Raw genomic sequence first — 15,001 nt, forward strand, 5'->3', positions numbered from 1 at the left:
GTTCTGCTGAAAAGGACCTAGGGGTCACAGTGGACGAGAAGCTGGATATGAGTCAACAGTGTGCTCTTGTTGCCAAGAAGGCTAACGGCATTTTGGGCTGTATAAGTAGGGGCATTGCCAGCAGATCGAGGAACGTGATCGTTCCCCTTTATTCGATATTGGTGAGGCCTCATCTGGAATACTGTGTCCAGTTTTGGGCCCCACACTACAAGAAGGATGTGGAAAAATTGGAAAGAGTCCAGCGGAGGGCAACAAAAATGATTAGGGGTCTGGAGCACATGACTTATGAGGAGAGGCTGAGAGAACTGGGATTGTTTAGTCTCCAGAAGAGAAGAATGAGGGGGGATTTGATAGCAGCCTTCAACTACCTGAAGGGGGGTTCCAAAGAGGATGGACCTCGGCTGTTCTCAGTGGTGGCAGATGACAGAACAAGGAGCAATGGTCTCAAGTTGCAGTGGGGGAGGTCCAGGTTGGATATCAGGAAAAACTATTTCACTAGGAGGGTGGTGAAACACTGGAATGCGTTACCTAGGGAGGTGGTGGAGTCTCCTTCCTTGGAGGTTTTTAAGGCCCGGCTTGACAAAGCCTTGGCTGGGATGATTTAGCTGGGAATTGGTCCTGCTTTGAGCAGGGGGTTGGACTAGATGACCTCTTGAGGTCCCTTCCAACTCTGATATTCTATGATTCTATGATTCTATGATTCTTTGGCTTTCAAAACATCCTTTATTATTGCATAAAATAAAAGACTCCTTAGCCCAGGAAATAAACAGGCACTGCAAGTCTGCTTAGCAAACACTGATTCCTAAAGATTGGAACTACTGCACTTCACTCCCGTGCAGGGCACCAGATATCACTGCTGGTTTTCAGCCTCAAATTGCTCCCTCAAGGCATCCCTAATCCTTACATCCCCGCGCTGGGCCCCTGTAATAGCTCTGCTCTCTGGCTGTGCAAATTCAGCCTCCAGGTGTTGAACCTCAGAGGTCCATGCCTGAGTGAAGCTTTCACCCTTCCCTTCACAAATATTATGGATGGCACAGCACGCGGATATAACCGTGGGGATGCTGTTTTCGGCCATGTCAAGCTTCCCATACAGAGATCACCAGCGGCCCTTTAAACGGCCAAAGGCACACTCCACAGTCATTCAGCACCAGCTCAGCCTGTAGTTGAACCGTTCCTTGCTGCTGTCAAGGCTCCCTGTGTAGGGTTTCATGAGCCATGGCATTAATGGGTAAGCGGGATCTCCAAGGATCACAATGGGCATTTCAACTTCCCCTACCGTGATCTTCCGCCCTGGGGAAAAAAGTCCCGGCCTGCATCTTCCTGAACAGCCAAGTGTTCCGAAAGATGCGTGCGTCATGCACCTTTCCGGGCCAGCCTGTGTTAATGTCAATGAAACGCCCATGGTGATCCACAAGTGCCTGGAGAACCATAGAGAAATACCCCTTCCGATTAACATACTCGGATCCTAAGTGGGGTGGTGCCAGAATAGGAATGTGCGTCCCATCTATTGCCCCTCCACGGTTAGGGAACCCCATTTGTGCAAAGCCATCCCCTATTATTTCCTGCACGTTACCCAGAGTCACGGTTCTTCTGAGTAGGATGCGATTAATGGCCTTGCAAACTTGCATCAACATGATTCCAACGGTCGACTTTCCCACTCCAAACTGGTTTGCGACCGACCGGTAGCTGTCTGGAGTTGCCAGCTTCCAGATTGCAATAGCCACCCGCTTCTCCACTGGCAGGGCAGCTCTCAATCTCGTGTCCTTGTGCCGCAGGGTGGGGGCAAGCTCCTCACACAGTCCCATGAAAGTGGCTTTTCTCATCCGAAAGTTCTGCAGCCACTGCTCGTCATCCCAGACTGCCATGATGATGCGATCCCACCACTCGGTGCTTGTTTCCCAAGCCCAAAAGCAGCGTTCCACGGTGCTGAGCATATCCGTGAATGCCACAAGCAATTTTATATCGTACACGTTACGCGGCTCGATAGCATCGTCTGACTCCTCACCCTCACTCTCACTGTCACTTTGGATCTTAAGGAATAGTTCGACAGCCAAACGTGACGTGCTGGTGAGACTCGTCAGCATACGCCTCAGCAGTTTGGACTCCATTTCCCGCAGACAGATCGCGCTGCACAGAAACCGTTGAAAGAGGCGCCAAAGGTGGATGGAAACAAAGGGATTTCTGGGATGCGAAGCGATGCATCACTGGGCATTGGGACAGAACCCAGAATTCCCCGCACTCACGCCCCCTTCCCACAATCCACGGTGCCAGAATGGGAAAAGGTGCTCTGTGTGATAGCTGCCCATAATGCACCGCTCCCAATAGCACTGCAATTGCCGCAAATGTGACCATGACAATGCGCTGGGCAGCTGTCACTGTGGACAGACTGCAGCGCTTTCCCTACTCAGCTGCACGAAGTCAGGTTTAACTCACAGCGCTGTACATCTGCAAGTGTAGCCAAGGCCATAGAGGGAAAGGGGAATGTGGAGCCCACTAATTAGGCAGAGCAGTGGGAGTACTGGGTGAAGTGATCTCTTCTTGATTGAGGGCAGAATGCTTGGTTTATTGGAACCTAGAAAATTCTTGAGGTAGCCAGGGCATTTGAGAACATGAGAAGTCACTAGAATTTGCTATTCCATTCTAATGTAGGAAATTTGAAAGCTGCTAATTAATATAAATGTATGCAATTACCTAAGGTAATTGTCTAAGACAATATATGATTTTTTTTTTCCTGACTCCACAAGTCTAAAGGGGTAGGAAAAAAGCAATTGAATGAACTGAAGTGCAAAGTAAATATGGTCAGGGTTAAAGAAAACACTCCTCTGAAGAGGACAGAAAATAATTTCTTTGAATTCTTCATGATCTAATGTGCCACTGAATAAAACTTATTGAAGGGAAGAACAGACTGGTGATAAGTTTGATCCATCATTAAAATGTAGCTGCAGTGATCATTTAAGTCTTTGTTCCAGGCCTCTGAGCAGCTTTTAAACTGCTAGAGGACAAAGACATGAATGAGAGAGAGAGTTGCAACTTTCTTTTATGCTAATATTGTCTTTGAGATAGCACATAAATGAGCCGTTTTTAAAAATGACCAAAGCACTTCACTCTTGATGCATTCTTTTCAGGTATACTATTAAAAGAAATGGAGAAAATCAAAAGAAGAACAAAAATAATTGTATTAGATACTAGGGCAAGAAGATTGGTTGAATGTGAGAAATGACCAGATATTGGTTACAAGTATCTGTAAAGGGAAGAATAAAATCCTACTTAATGCTATTAATTTTACATCTGGGAAAAAAAAGCAGAACACTAGCCAAATTGCAAAAGATGACATCTAGGAATGCTGAGAAAAGCACAGGAAGGAGGTCTGTGCCATTTTTTCATGTGATGAAACTAAAGTGGAAGTAGAGGAAAACATCTGAAGTTAGTCATTCTAAGCTTCTGATATGTGAGCACTCAATAATATAGCAGATTTTTACATAATTGTTCCACAGAGAGGCTATAAATTTACAAAAGCAGTTAAAGGAGGCTTTGGAGAGACTTACTAGCTAGAGACGGACATTGCTGACTCAGTCTCCAAACCTGATTTCCACACACAAAATAAATTTAATGGAAACACGTAAGGCAGTTGTTCTCAAATTATTGTACGGGTGACCCCTTTCACATAGCAAGCCTCTGTGTGCAACTCCCCTTATAAATTAAAAACACTTGTTTATATATTTAACACCATTATAAATCCTGGAGGCAAAGCAGGGTTTGGGGTGGAGGCTGACCGCTCACAACCCCCCACGTAATAACCTCGTGACCCCCTAAGGGGTCGCGACCCACAATTTGAGAACCCCTGACGTAAGGACAAATTGGAAAATTATTTGAGAAGGTATGGGATCTTTACCTAGGCATCATGACTGATCTAGAGAGATACGTTGAACCCATATCAGGAGAAGGCTGAAATATTGCTTGTGGAACATAATCCTAATTGTATGCCTTTTAGGATTTAAAATTGAAGATCCAGATTTCCACCCTACATTTGTTTGTAGATTAAGTTCTCACAGTTCATTGCTTCAAAATGGTGAAAAATTGGCTGTCCAGCCAGCTCAGCATCAATTTGAACACCATTCAGATTGATATGGTTGCAACCTCATAATAGTTAAGGTAATGAAAAAACAAATGAATTGATAAAAATGAATCCGTATTGTAGATCAGATACACAGGAGAGAGAGGTTTTAATGGCTAGTAGCTTGGTGACTTGATTGTGATCTTGTTTTACTTACAGAATTGCTACTTCTTTTTGGACAATATCTCATCTTTCGACAAGGTATCATTTTTGGCAGAAGGACTGCTATATGGCTCTGGATGAATAGAATCGGATCTAAAACAATTTTACCTGCTTAAACATACATTTTAATTTCTGCTCCGTTAATCTCAATCTTCTCATTCATTATTAAAACATTTCCCATTCCTCAACAACAGGCATTTAAGCTTTCCTTTGTGCATTTTCTTTGTTTTTCAGGTAAGGGATTAGTATTTGGTACTTTTCTGTATGATAGATTTCTGTGTTTTTTCAGGAAGAATAAAGAACTTGGAACAGTGGAATAAATATCACCCAAAATTTCCATATCCATCACATGCTGCTGCCAGTCATTGATCTGTAAACAGGGTTAACTGAGTTGTAGGTTGGCAGACTGAGGCCTGGTCCACACTAATCCCCCACTTCGAACTAAGGTACGCAAATTCAGCTACGTTAATAACGTAGCTGAATTCGAAGTACCTTAGTTCGAACTTACCGCGGGTCCAGACGCGGCAGGCAGGCTCCCCCGTCGATGCCACGTACTACTGTCACCGAGCTGGAGTACCGGCGTCGACGGCGAGCACTTCCGGGATCGATCCCAGAAGATCGATTGCTTACCGCCGGACCTGGAGGTAAGTGTAGACCTACCCTGAGAGATGGAAACATACAAACAGTTAAGGACTAACATTGCAGCAATGTGTCGTGTATAAAAGACTGTTGGAGTAGTTAGCTATTTCCGTATGCAAATAAATATTATCTATTCTGTCTTAACATCTATAGCAGTAATCCTTGACTGTTCGTTTTCATCAGCATTTTGTAAATTTACATATGGTACATCTTGAATGTGTCTACATCCTGCATTTAATACAATAGAGAGCAGAAAAAATTATGGAAGGGAATAGCTTAATTCTCTTCCAAATAAGTCTTAAAGTGCAACTAAAATCAATGTCACTTTTGATCTGTAAAGATACTGTATAAAAATAGCAACATCTTAGACATCAGATTTTCTCCCTGTATGTATCGAGTTATATGTGTTTACTTACTGGTAAAAATACACATTTACCATTTCTTTTATTCTTTTTTAGTCCTGAAGAGCCAACATGGCTAAGGGCTCGTCTATACTTACGCGCTGGTTCGGCGGTAAGCAATCGAACTTCTGGGTTCGATTTATCGCGTCTTGTCTGGACACGATAAATCGAACCAAGAAGTGCTCGCCATAGACTCCGGTAATCCTGATCGGCGAGAGGAGTACACGGAGTCGACGGGGGAGCCTGCCTGCCGCGTCTGGACCACGGTAAATTCGAACTAAGGTACATCGACTTCAGCTACATTATTCACGTAGCTGAAGTTGCGTGCCTTAGTTCGAATGGGGGGGTTAGTATAGACCAGGCCTAAGAGAGGTTGAGTGAAATTCTTTTACTTTTTGTACATCGTCAGAATTTGGTTGGGGTTTCAAAGGAATTTTTGATGCCTGGGGTTCAACCCAGGCCAAAAAGGGGTTGTCACTGCCTGTCCTGCAATTCTGGGTGCCTTCTGTGCTGCTGTGGCTGACAACCCTGACACCAACAGCCAACCTACAAGCATGCAGGTCACACTTTGGCTTTTAATACTTAGGTTTTTTGGGGGGAGAGGTTGTTTTTTTGCAATGTAACCCCAACACCCTCCCCCCCACAGTCCCAAATTTCCCCAAAATTGTCTGCCTTGCAGTGTTCAGCTCTCTCCCTGAAAACTTACAGAACCTTAAATTCATTGCTCCTTTAAAGAGACGATATGCTGCAGCTCATTAATTTAATTAGATTGTGACAAACACTCTTATTTCATTCACAGCATTGAATTGGTTTATAGTAAAAATAAAACAAATTTATTAAATAGTCATAGGTTTAAATGATACCAAGTACAATGAGTAGAGAGAGATGGTTACAAACGAACAAAAGTAAAAATACACTTCTGAGATTAAAACTTAATTTCAGCAAGTTACAATCTTTGCCTAAGAAGATTTCTCACTTGTATTCAGTGCCCAGAGACTTCAGCCTCCTTGGATGAAGGATGCAATGTTCTGTGATTTCAAGAGCCCTGGCCCTTTGATTCCCACAAGACTTTTTGTTTCCGCTAATCTCTCCCAAAGTTCATTGACCCTGTTGCAAGAAGCCAGAAAACTTCGTGCTGTCCTCCCTTCCTGTTGACTTCCCATCCCCCTGCTGATTCATATGGAAATGGCGCTTCTATTGTTTTGATTCCCTGCTGCTTAATTTACATACAAAGGTAGAGAGCTACCTTTTCTCCTGTCTAGGAGAGAACTTGCTTTTCCCTGTTTGGTCGCAGACTTTAAAGCATATCATCAGTGACTATCCATAATTCCTTGTATATAGGGCCCTATGAAATCTGTCTTTGTTTTTTATCAAAATTGTTTAATACATTGACAACAATTAAGTATCCTTACTATAAATACATAAAAATGTTCAGAATTGGATTGCAATGGGGAAAAACCTTAATTAGCCCCTAAAAAAATCCTACAATTTAAACAAAACATCCTGCAGATATTACAGTATATGGTAAAAGTAACACATTTTAAATCACAAGTCGCACTCGGTAATATGACCAAACTGACATTGCTCAACAGTAACACAAGAATTCCACGGAAGTGTCTCTTACAATGACAATTTTACTGAATTCATATTTGAATAATAAAAAAATGCACTAAACATAATTCATCCTTGCAACAGTTGTTCCCATTTTATATTAAACTCAGTAACTTTCGAGCTCCCTATATTATGAAGGAATGCTTAAATTAATTTCAAATTTGATTAAACAATTTCAAACTAACAAATCATCATGTTATTGCTGAGTACCATAACTTTTTGATGTCTCAGCTAATAGAGTAAATTTAGCATACCTTGTAGCACCTTCAGGAAACATTTGGAATCAATTTGATTACAGAAACTTTACAGAACATATCTGATGTGTTGGTTGTTGATCTCCACTCTTCTCCCTTCCACCTTTTCCTTCTCCTAATTTATAGCTGAAGAGCTGAAAAGGCTGGCTTGTGGTACCTTTGCCTCAATGAAGAGATACTGCTTTGCATGATTACTATGCCCCTCTCCCCCCCAACTTTACCAGCAGGGTGAGCCAGACTTCCATTATTGCCTGTTGCATCGGAGGATCCAAATCAGAGTCACAAGCCACTACTTTTTCTTTTGGTACCCAATTCCGTGGTAGCACAGTGACACAGTCCCCAGAACTTCTTTCTGTCAGTGCTCTTTGATATATCTGTTGGTATTCATGTTCTCCCTGAAACATACCTACTGTTATTTCTATATGTGAATAGAGCCAGGGATCACATTAATCGTAATAAAATGTAAGAGATCTTTGACAATTAGAAATGAATGAGTGGATGGTGCCATGCTACTGCTGTGAGTGGAATGAGAGAAAGGAGGACTCGGAGGAAGGAAATGGAATCTAGGATCCTGAGGAAGAAAATGAAAGTCCAATGAATGAAGATGGAGAGAGATACAGAACTGGAGGGGAAGGGAGCAGGCAGAGAAGACATTTATAAAACAGAGAAATGAGGAGCAAGAAGTGAACAACATAGGGGAGCAAAAATTATTAGAAAAGATAACCAAAAGGAGGAAAGTAGGGCAGAAATACTAAATAAACGGAGATGAAGGAAGAACCCGCTTCAACTGAGACTGTTTAAAAAAAAAAAAAAAAAAAGTTTTTAAAGAAAAAGAATGAAGACAGAAAAAGAGGAAACAAAAGTAAACAGAGCTCAGGAGAACTGAAGCAGGAAAGGGGGAGAGAATAAAGAAAATGAAAACAAAGCCAGAAAAGTCATCAAGTCCAGCCCCCTGCCTTCATTAGCAGGACCAAGTACTGATTTTGCCCCAGATCCCTCAGTGGCCCCCTCAAGGATTGAATTCACAACCCTGGGTTTAGCAGGCCAATGCTCAAACCACTGAGCCATCCCTCCCCCCGATTGTAGTCAGTTCCTCTTTTCTGAGAGTTATGCTACTCCTTTTCCTGAAGCATGGTAAGTGGCGGTTGTCATATAGAGATAATTGGAGATCAGGTTTGGAGACTTTTAGAGGATCCCCCTACTAGCTACTGCCCGTCAATGAACACACTATTGGCCTTTGAAGAAAGTGCAATCACTCAGCTGTTTTTACCATTTTTGTCTACTGTTTGCCTAGATGAGATGGTGGTAAAAATTTCTCTTGTCAGGTCAACACTAGTCATCGCTGGATGTCTTCAGCGTTGGCCAAACTGGGTTAAAAATTTCTAGCATAAGTTTCTAACTGGACTAAAGCATAGTTTTAAACCAGTTTTTAAACATAGTTTAGTTATCTATTCAGAGCCCAATGAACGGTGTTATAACCCAGTTTGAACACATCTAGGTTTAAATCCTGCCTAGAAATATGGTTCTATATTGAGGATAACTCTTCAGACAGGGCCGTTGGCCATTCAATATGGACAAGGTTTGTCCTGGTCTAAACAAAATGTGGGTAGGCCAGAATATATGTTAAACCTCAGTTTAAACAGTTTGACATTGTCCACTCAAACATTTTATACCAAGTTAACCTGATGCAATTTAATTAAAATTATGTGTTAAAGCATTTCAGCTGTCACAGTTCCTTTCTCTGTAGTTGGTTTAATGTGTTAGTCTCTGTTGTCTAACTATGAAGAGCTCATCCGTTCATGAAAAGATGTTTATGCCTTTTCATAATTTTTTTATTCAGGTCTGGGTATGTTGCCAAAAGTGGCAGTTTCCACATAAAATAGTCATATGAATACAAGAACGGCCATACTGGGTCAGACCAGTGGTCCATCTAGCCCAGTATTCAGTCTTCCAACAGTGGCTGTCACCAGATGCCTCAGAGGGAATGAACAGAACAGGCTAATTTATTAAATGATCCATCTCCTTGTCATCCAGTCCCAGCTTCTGGCAGTCAGAGATTTAGGGACACCCAGAGCATGAACCTCCGTGAGATTTTTTTTGTTTTTATTTTTTGAACCCAGCTGCGTTTTTGGGCTTCTCAACATCAGCTGGTAATGAGTTCCACATGCGTGAAGAAGTACTTCCTTATGTTTGCTTTAAACCTGCTGCCTATTAATTTCATTGGGTGACCCCTGGTTCTTGTGTTATGTGAAGGGATAGATAATACTTCCTTACACACTTTCTCCACACCTTTGATCAGACATGTTAATTAAATCATACCAAATGTTACAGCCATATATGCAACCAGGAAGACCATTGCATAGTACAAGAAACTAGTTGTTGTCTAGTTCAGAATGCTTGGGAAGAATCTATTATCTCAGCAGTATAACGTTGCTGAAATGCATTTAAATATTTTTTTATGCAGTACAAATATAAGTAATAAAATAGACTATATAGTCTGTTTATTTCTGCACAGTTCAACTAAGCTTTTCACTGTGGAATGATACTGGCATTTGTGTGGCAGTGTTTCGCAGAATGTGTTTTGAAGTCCTCGTTTTCTGTTGAAAAGTTCATGCTTCAAAATCAGATATACCAAAACAGTGAGAATCAAACAGTTGGAGTGAATATTGCTACAACTGAAGTAATTATTTTATAAATACATACTTTATAGCTGCCAAAATATGATGTGCAATATAAAGTGTAAGATTCAATTTATAGTCTCTTGCTTAAGTGGCTATACTGAAGTATTGAAATTTTGAGGGGCCTGGGAAGAAGCTTAATTCAGTCTTGAGAATCCTTTGAGGTGGATAGCAAATGCTCGTGCAATTTACTTTCAATTAAGATTCCCATCTAGATGGGTTTTAACATTCTTAATGCCATGCTAACAGTGTCAAGGCTAAAAGTGTGGACAAAATTGTCTACAAATCTGGCTTGTACAGCACATGCAAGATACTGTCCACCCTAAAGTATGATAGTTTCATAATGAAATCTGGAAACATACAGAAGAATTTTCTTGTGCTGCTAAGTGCATAATCTTACTTGGAGCAAAGAATTAAGTCAGCAACCCAGGCTATAGAACACCCCTGTTTCCTTTCCACGCCTGTCAGATGAGGATAATAATAACTTCCTCACAAGAAGGCTTTGAGGATTAGTTAATGTTTGTAAAGTATGCTGAAGTTTAGCTATAGTAAGTACTTAATATTGCTAGGGTTACTTTCTGGCCAGAATTGTAGAAGGCATCCTTGGCTTGGTATTTTGACTTCAGCTACTTCAGGCTAGTATTGTGTTGATGAGTCTTAATGGGCAAACCATGTTTACTCAAGAGGTATGTGTGTCCTATGTACACTCTTATTCTGGCTCAAATGCTACTTGTTATAATACTACTAGGTAAAAGAATCCTGACACAAAAGTAGACACTCTTCTCTCTGTATTTAAATATGAAGGTGATAAATGTTTTATGAATACCCACGATAAATACTTACTGTAATCCTAAAATCACTTGATCACTCTTCTTTCCCCGATGGTATCTTGAATGGATGCTCACGTCTTGAAGGCTTGAAAATATTCTTTTCCTACTGACTGTACCTATTTCTATTTTGAAAATATATTTTTTATTTTAATATAATGGAATAGAAGCAGACATGGCTTTGTTTCCTGGTGTGCAAGATTGGATGATGGCTAATTGCTTGAGTCAGCAAGAATTATTTTCCTGTATATGTCACAACAATAGTGGCTGTATTTTTTTTTTCTAATTAGTGGATGATATGAGAAGGAACGAGATTAAATCCAGAGAACGTTGCTCTGTATTTTGAGCAGTTTTAAGGTAGGGTACATATTATGCCTGAACTACTGAAGTGTCTAAACAGATACTGTGTTAGAAAGTTGTAGACCTGAGCTGCAAAATCTGTTATCTGATGTCCACAGCTGCTGTCTAATTTTAGTTAGTGGTATATATTTAAAGGTGGTGGTGTTCGTGCACTGTGGGAGTTGGGGAGATCTAAGTATTAGCTAAAATACATAATTTAAAATACTACTGGTAATTGCACCACCTAGACTTTTACTCTGTCAGTTAGAACATAGCTCTATTACTAAAATAATGAATGAACCCTTGTATAGTATGTCATATCCTCAAACACCACAAACTTTTAACTATTCAAAATGTCTTTGAGAAATAAATATTAACCCAATTTTTTATCAACTGGGGAACTGAGGCAGACTGAAGTCAGAGAGGGAGTCTAATGCATATCTGGGATTAGAAATTCATGACTCAACTCGTGTGTTTATTCCACGCCCCTTTCAATCTGTGAATCTAGAAAACAGTTCAGGTCATCTATACACAAACTTCATTTGGTCGAGGGAGAAGGAAGTTAGCTTCACTTTTACTTTGGATGAATTAGGATATATTTAATAAATATGATCATTGTTGTCTGTTTTTCTTAATAGAAAATGCCTGAAGCATCAGAAGATCATATCCACTGGAAGACTTATTGACTTCCATTCTTGAGAATCCCAGAACAACATCAGTCTGGCATGGCGCAGGGCAGTCAGCAACTTGATGTGCAGGTACTCCATGACCTCCGGCAACGTTTCCCTGAGATTCCAGAAGGGGTGGTGTCTCAGTGCATGCTCCAGGTACGCTGCAGCAGAATATAATAGCATAGTAACAGTTACCATTTATCCTTGTAGCATAAAAAGAACCCCCTTGTAATAGAAGAGTTAGAAATCAATTCAATTTCACAGTTGTCTTCTGGGTTTTTTGAAGTTTTTAAAGGATAACAGGTGTGACGATGCCCCCCATAAGGCTTTATGGAATATGCTTATGAATGTATATCTGACGTAACTAGAATGTTTTATGCTACATAGGCCATTAACATATCTCTGTAAAGTTATGATCTACTGAATCTATTAATCCTCTTTGTATGCATGTATCATTTTTGTACTTGCAGTTAGGAATATTGGCTGCATACTTGCTTGATTTTAACTAGCCTAGTAGAGCATTTGGTCAACTTCTTGAGAAAAGTGCAAATTAAGTGCCCAATAAAAAAACACTTAAGCTAACAATGAACTTGAAGATGCCAATCCACATCTGAGCTTTCACAGGAATGTCGCTTGGTTGGTAAAAACTGAGTCATGCATGGACATGTGGCTTGCCCATGTGACTCCAAAACTCCATCTTGGAGCTGGACTTTGCATAAGAGAGAGGAGGGGGTCTTCACCCACAAGAGAGAGTCTATTTAAACCCCTGGGAAAACCCTCCATTTTGTCTTCAGCTGGCTAAAGAGAGAGCCTCTCCACCTCAAGGATACCTGAAAGAAACTGGAACAAAGGACAGTAACTACAGGGGGTGTGAGTGATTGCTGGACCCAGACTAGCAGGAGACAAGTCTGTAAAAGAAAGCTTACTGGAACTGGTGAGGTTTTATTTGTATTCAGTTTCTTAGACATAGACTTGTGTGTTCTATTTTATTTTACTTGGTAATTCACTTTGTTCTGTCTGTTACTACTTGGAACCACTTAAATCCTACTTTCTGTATTTAATAAAATCACTTTTTACTTATTAACTAACCCAGAGTATGTATTAATACCTGGGGGGGATGGGGACAAACAGCTGTGCATATCTCTCTATCAGTGTTATAGAGGGCGAACAATTTATGAGTTTACCCTGTATAAGCTTTATAAAGGGTAAAACGGATTTATTTGGGGTTTTGACCCCATTGGGAGTTGAGCATCTGAGTGTTAAAGACAGGAATACTTCTCTCAAGTTGCTTTCCGTTAAGTCTGCAGCTTTGGGGCACATGGTTCAGACTCTGGGTCTGTGTTGGAGCAGACTGGCGTGTCTGGCTCAGCAAGACAGGTTGCTGGATTCCCAGGTTGGCAGGGAAAGCTGGGGCAGAAGTAGTCTTGGCACATCAGTTGGCAGTTTCCAAGGGGGTTTCTGTGATCTAACTCGTCACAACAGGCACTTGGAGAACAGCAAACTTTCTCAGTTTACTTTCTATATATATATTTTTGTACAAGAAAGTAGGTATTCCCTCTGGCTGAGCAAGTTTCTGTCCTCTCAGGATGTGAGAGTGGAAAACTCCTTTTTTCTCCTCTGCCATTCAGTGTAGACCGTGTTGCCCTCATACCTGAATTTAAATTGTGGGTTACTGGATTTTTCACAAGACCAAACTTTTTATGAGCAGTAAGGCCCTTGCCATGTTTCTTAAAGAAACAATCGTTCGTCTTCGAGTAGTGTCCCTATGGGTGCTTCACTGTAGGTGTGCTTGTATCCCTGTGCTGTGATTGGAAAACTTTGGTATCAGTGACAGAGTCCTGTGGCACCTTATAGACTAACAGACGTATTGGAGCATAAGCTTTCGTGGGTGAATACCCACTTTGTCAGACGCATGGCCACAGGACTCTGTCGCTTTTTACAGATCCAGACTAATGTGGCTACCCCTCTGATATTTGGTATCCGTGTCAGTTAGGCCTGCACATACGCTGTCTCCCTTTGTGCCCCACCATAAGGCTAACCAGTATGTGCGGGCTAAACCCCCCTCAGTTCCTTCTCAGCTGCCTCTGGCTACAGTCGGAACCATCAGCAGTCCGTTTGAAATCGTTAACGTCTTCTTTTCTTTAACATTTTTTGTAGCTAGTTAGTCTTTTTCAGTCTTAATTGTAGTTTTTCCTTATTTTCTCTTAAAAAAGAAAAACTTTCAATTTCCCACCCTTTTTCGTTGGGGATCTCTTCCCCCAACAGGATATGCCCAGCTCACCAGGCTTCAAGAAGTGCCTCTTCTTGCAAGAAGGCCATCCCTGTGGCAGATAAATATTCTTGATGCGTACGCTGCCTCAGGAAAGGCCACATTCTGCAGAATTGTGGTCTTTGTCAACAATTTAACCCCAGGTCTCGAAAGGACAGGAAATTGAAACAGAAGATAATTCTGATGGAGGCAGCCCTCCAGTCATCTTTGGATCCATGCTAGGAGACACCCAGAAGGAATGAGTCTTCTCTGCAGCCCTCGACGTCCAGGGACTAAGGGTTGAAGAAATCAGCCATGGACCCCTCTCGTAAGACATCTAAAGAGATTGCTGTGAGTCCCCAGAGTGAGCCCTGAGCTAGCCATAAAAGATCTCAGTCATGCTCGGTATCATCAGTACTGTTGGCACAGAGGCAATCCAAGCACGGTACCCATAGCTCACGATGGTCTAGAGCGGCAGGTATCGTTGATGCGCCTAAAGACCTGATGGGCATAGGCACAGTCAACCGTGAGCCATCCAGCACTGGTGAGATCCCCGACTGCAGGAGTTCCGGCACTCAAGAGAGCTCAGTGTATCGAATATACCAGAGTCTCCCCTTCTTGGCACTGGAGCTTCGATATCAAGTCTTCTCTGGTACCTTGCCAGGCACCTCTACTTTCTAATCCCTATTCCTTCCATACTCTCTATGAAGCCTGTTATCAAGGGGCTCCTCAGGCATACCATCAGCCTGCTCCACCACACCATGGTATAGCCAATCATGGGCACCACTGGGCTCTATCCCACTGCTCCAGTAGCCCTACTGGGATCCATGGGCATCATATCAATCATACGCTTCTTGGGCTTCCAGCTACATCTGTGAGCCCCTGAGATGTTCTCCTTCAGCCACTGAACCTCTAGAGGAGAATGCGGAGGAAGAAGAGGGCAGATTCAAAGAGGAGGTTGCATTGAGAACCAACATCTCTTCCTCCTCTCCAGATGAGGCAATCATGCCCCTGCCACTATGCTTAGCCAATGATTTCCAGCTTTTCCAGGACTGGG

General features: G+C 41.8%; 1 protein-coding gene across 5 annotated transcripts in view; it reads left to right on the forward strand.

Annotated features, from left to right (window-relative positions):
* Positions 1-15,001, forward strand: part of TAB3 (TGF-beta activated kinase 1 (MAP3K7) binding protein 3) — an 80,667-nt gene that overhangs the window by 40,022 nt on the left and 25,644 nt on the right. For all 5 annotated transcript variants that reach the window (XR_004643692.1, XR_004643690.1, XM_034754793.1 and 2 more), the window contains exon 2: positions 11,664-11,852. Coding sequence is in view for 3 of the 5 variants with exons in the window: in XM_034754793.1 (XP_034610684.1) it covers positions 11,751-11,852 (102 nt within the window). In the remaining 2 variants the exon portion in view is untranslated. The remainder of the gene's footprint in view (positions 1-11,663; positions 11,853-15,001) is intronic.

The sequence above is a fragment of the Trachemys scripta genome, chromosome 1 (assembly GCF_013100865.1).
Source record: "Trachemys scripta elegans isolate TJP31775 chromosome 1, CAS_Tse_1.0, whole genome shotgun sequence".
In the NCBI taxonomy this organism is placed as follows: Eukaryota; Metazoa; Chordata; order Testudines; family Emydidae; genus Trachemys; species Trachemys scripta.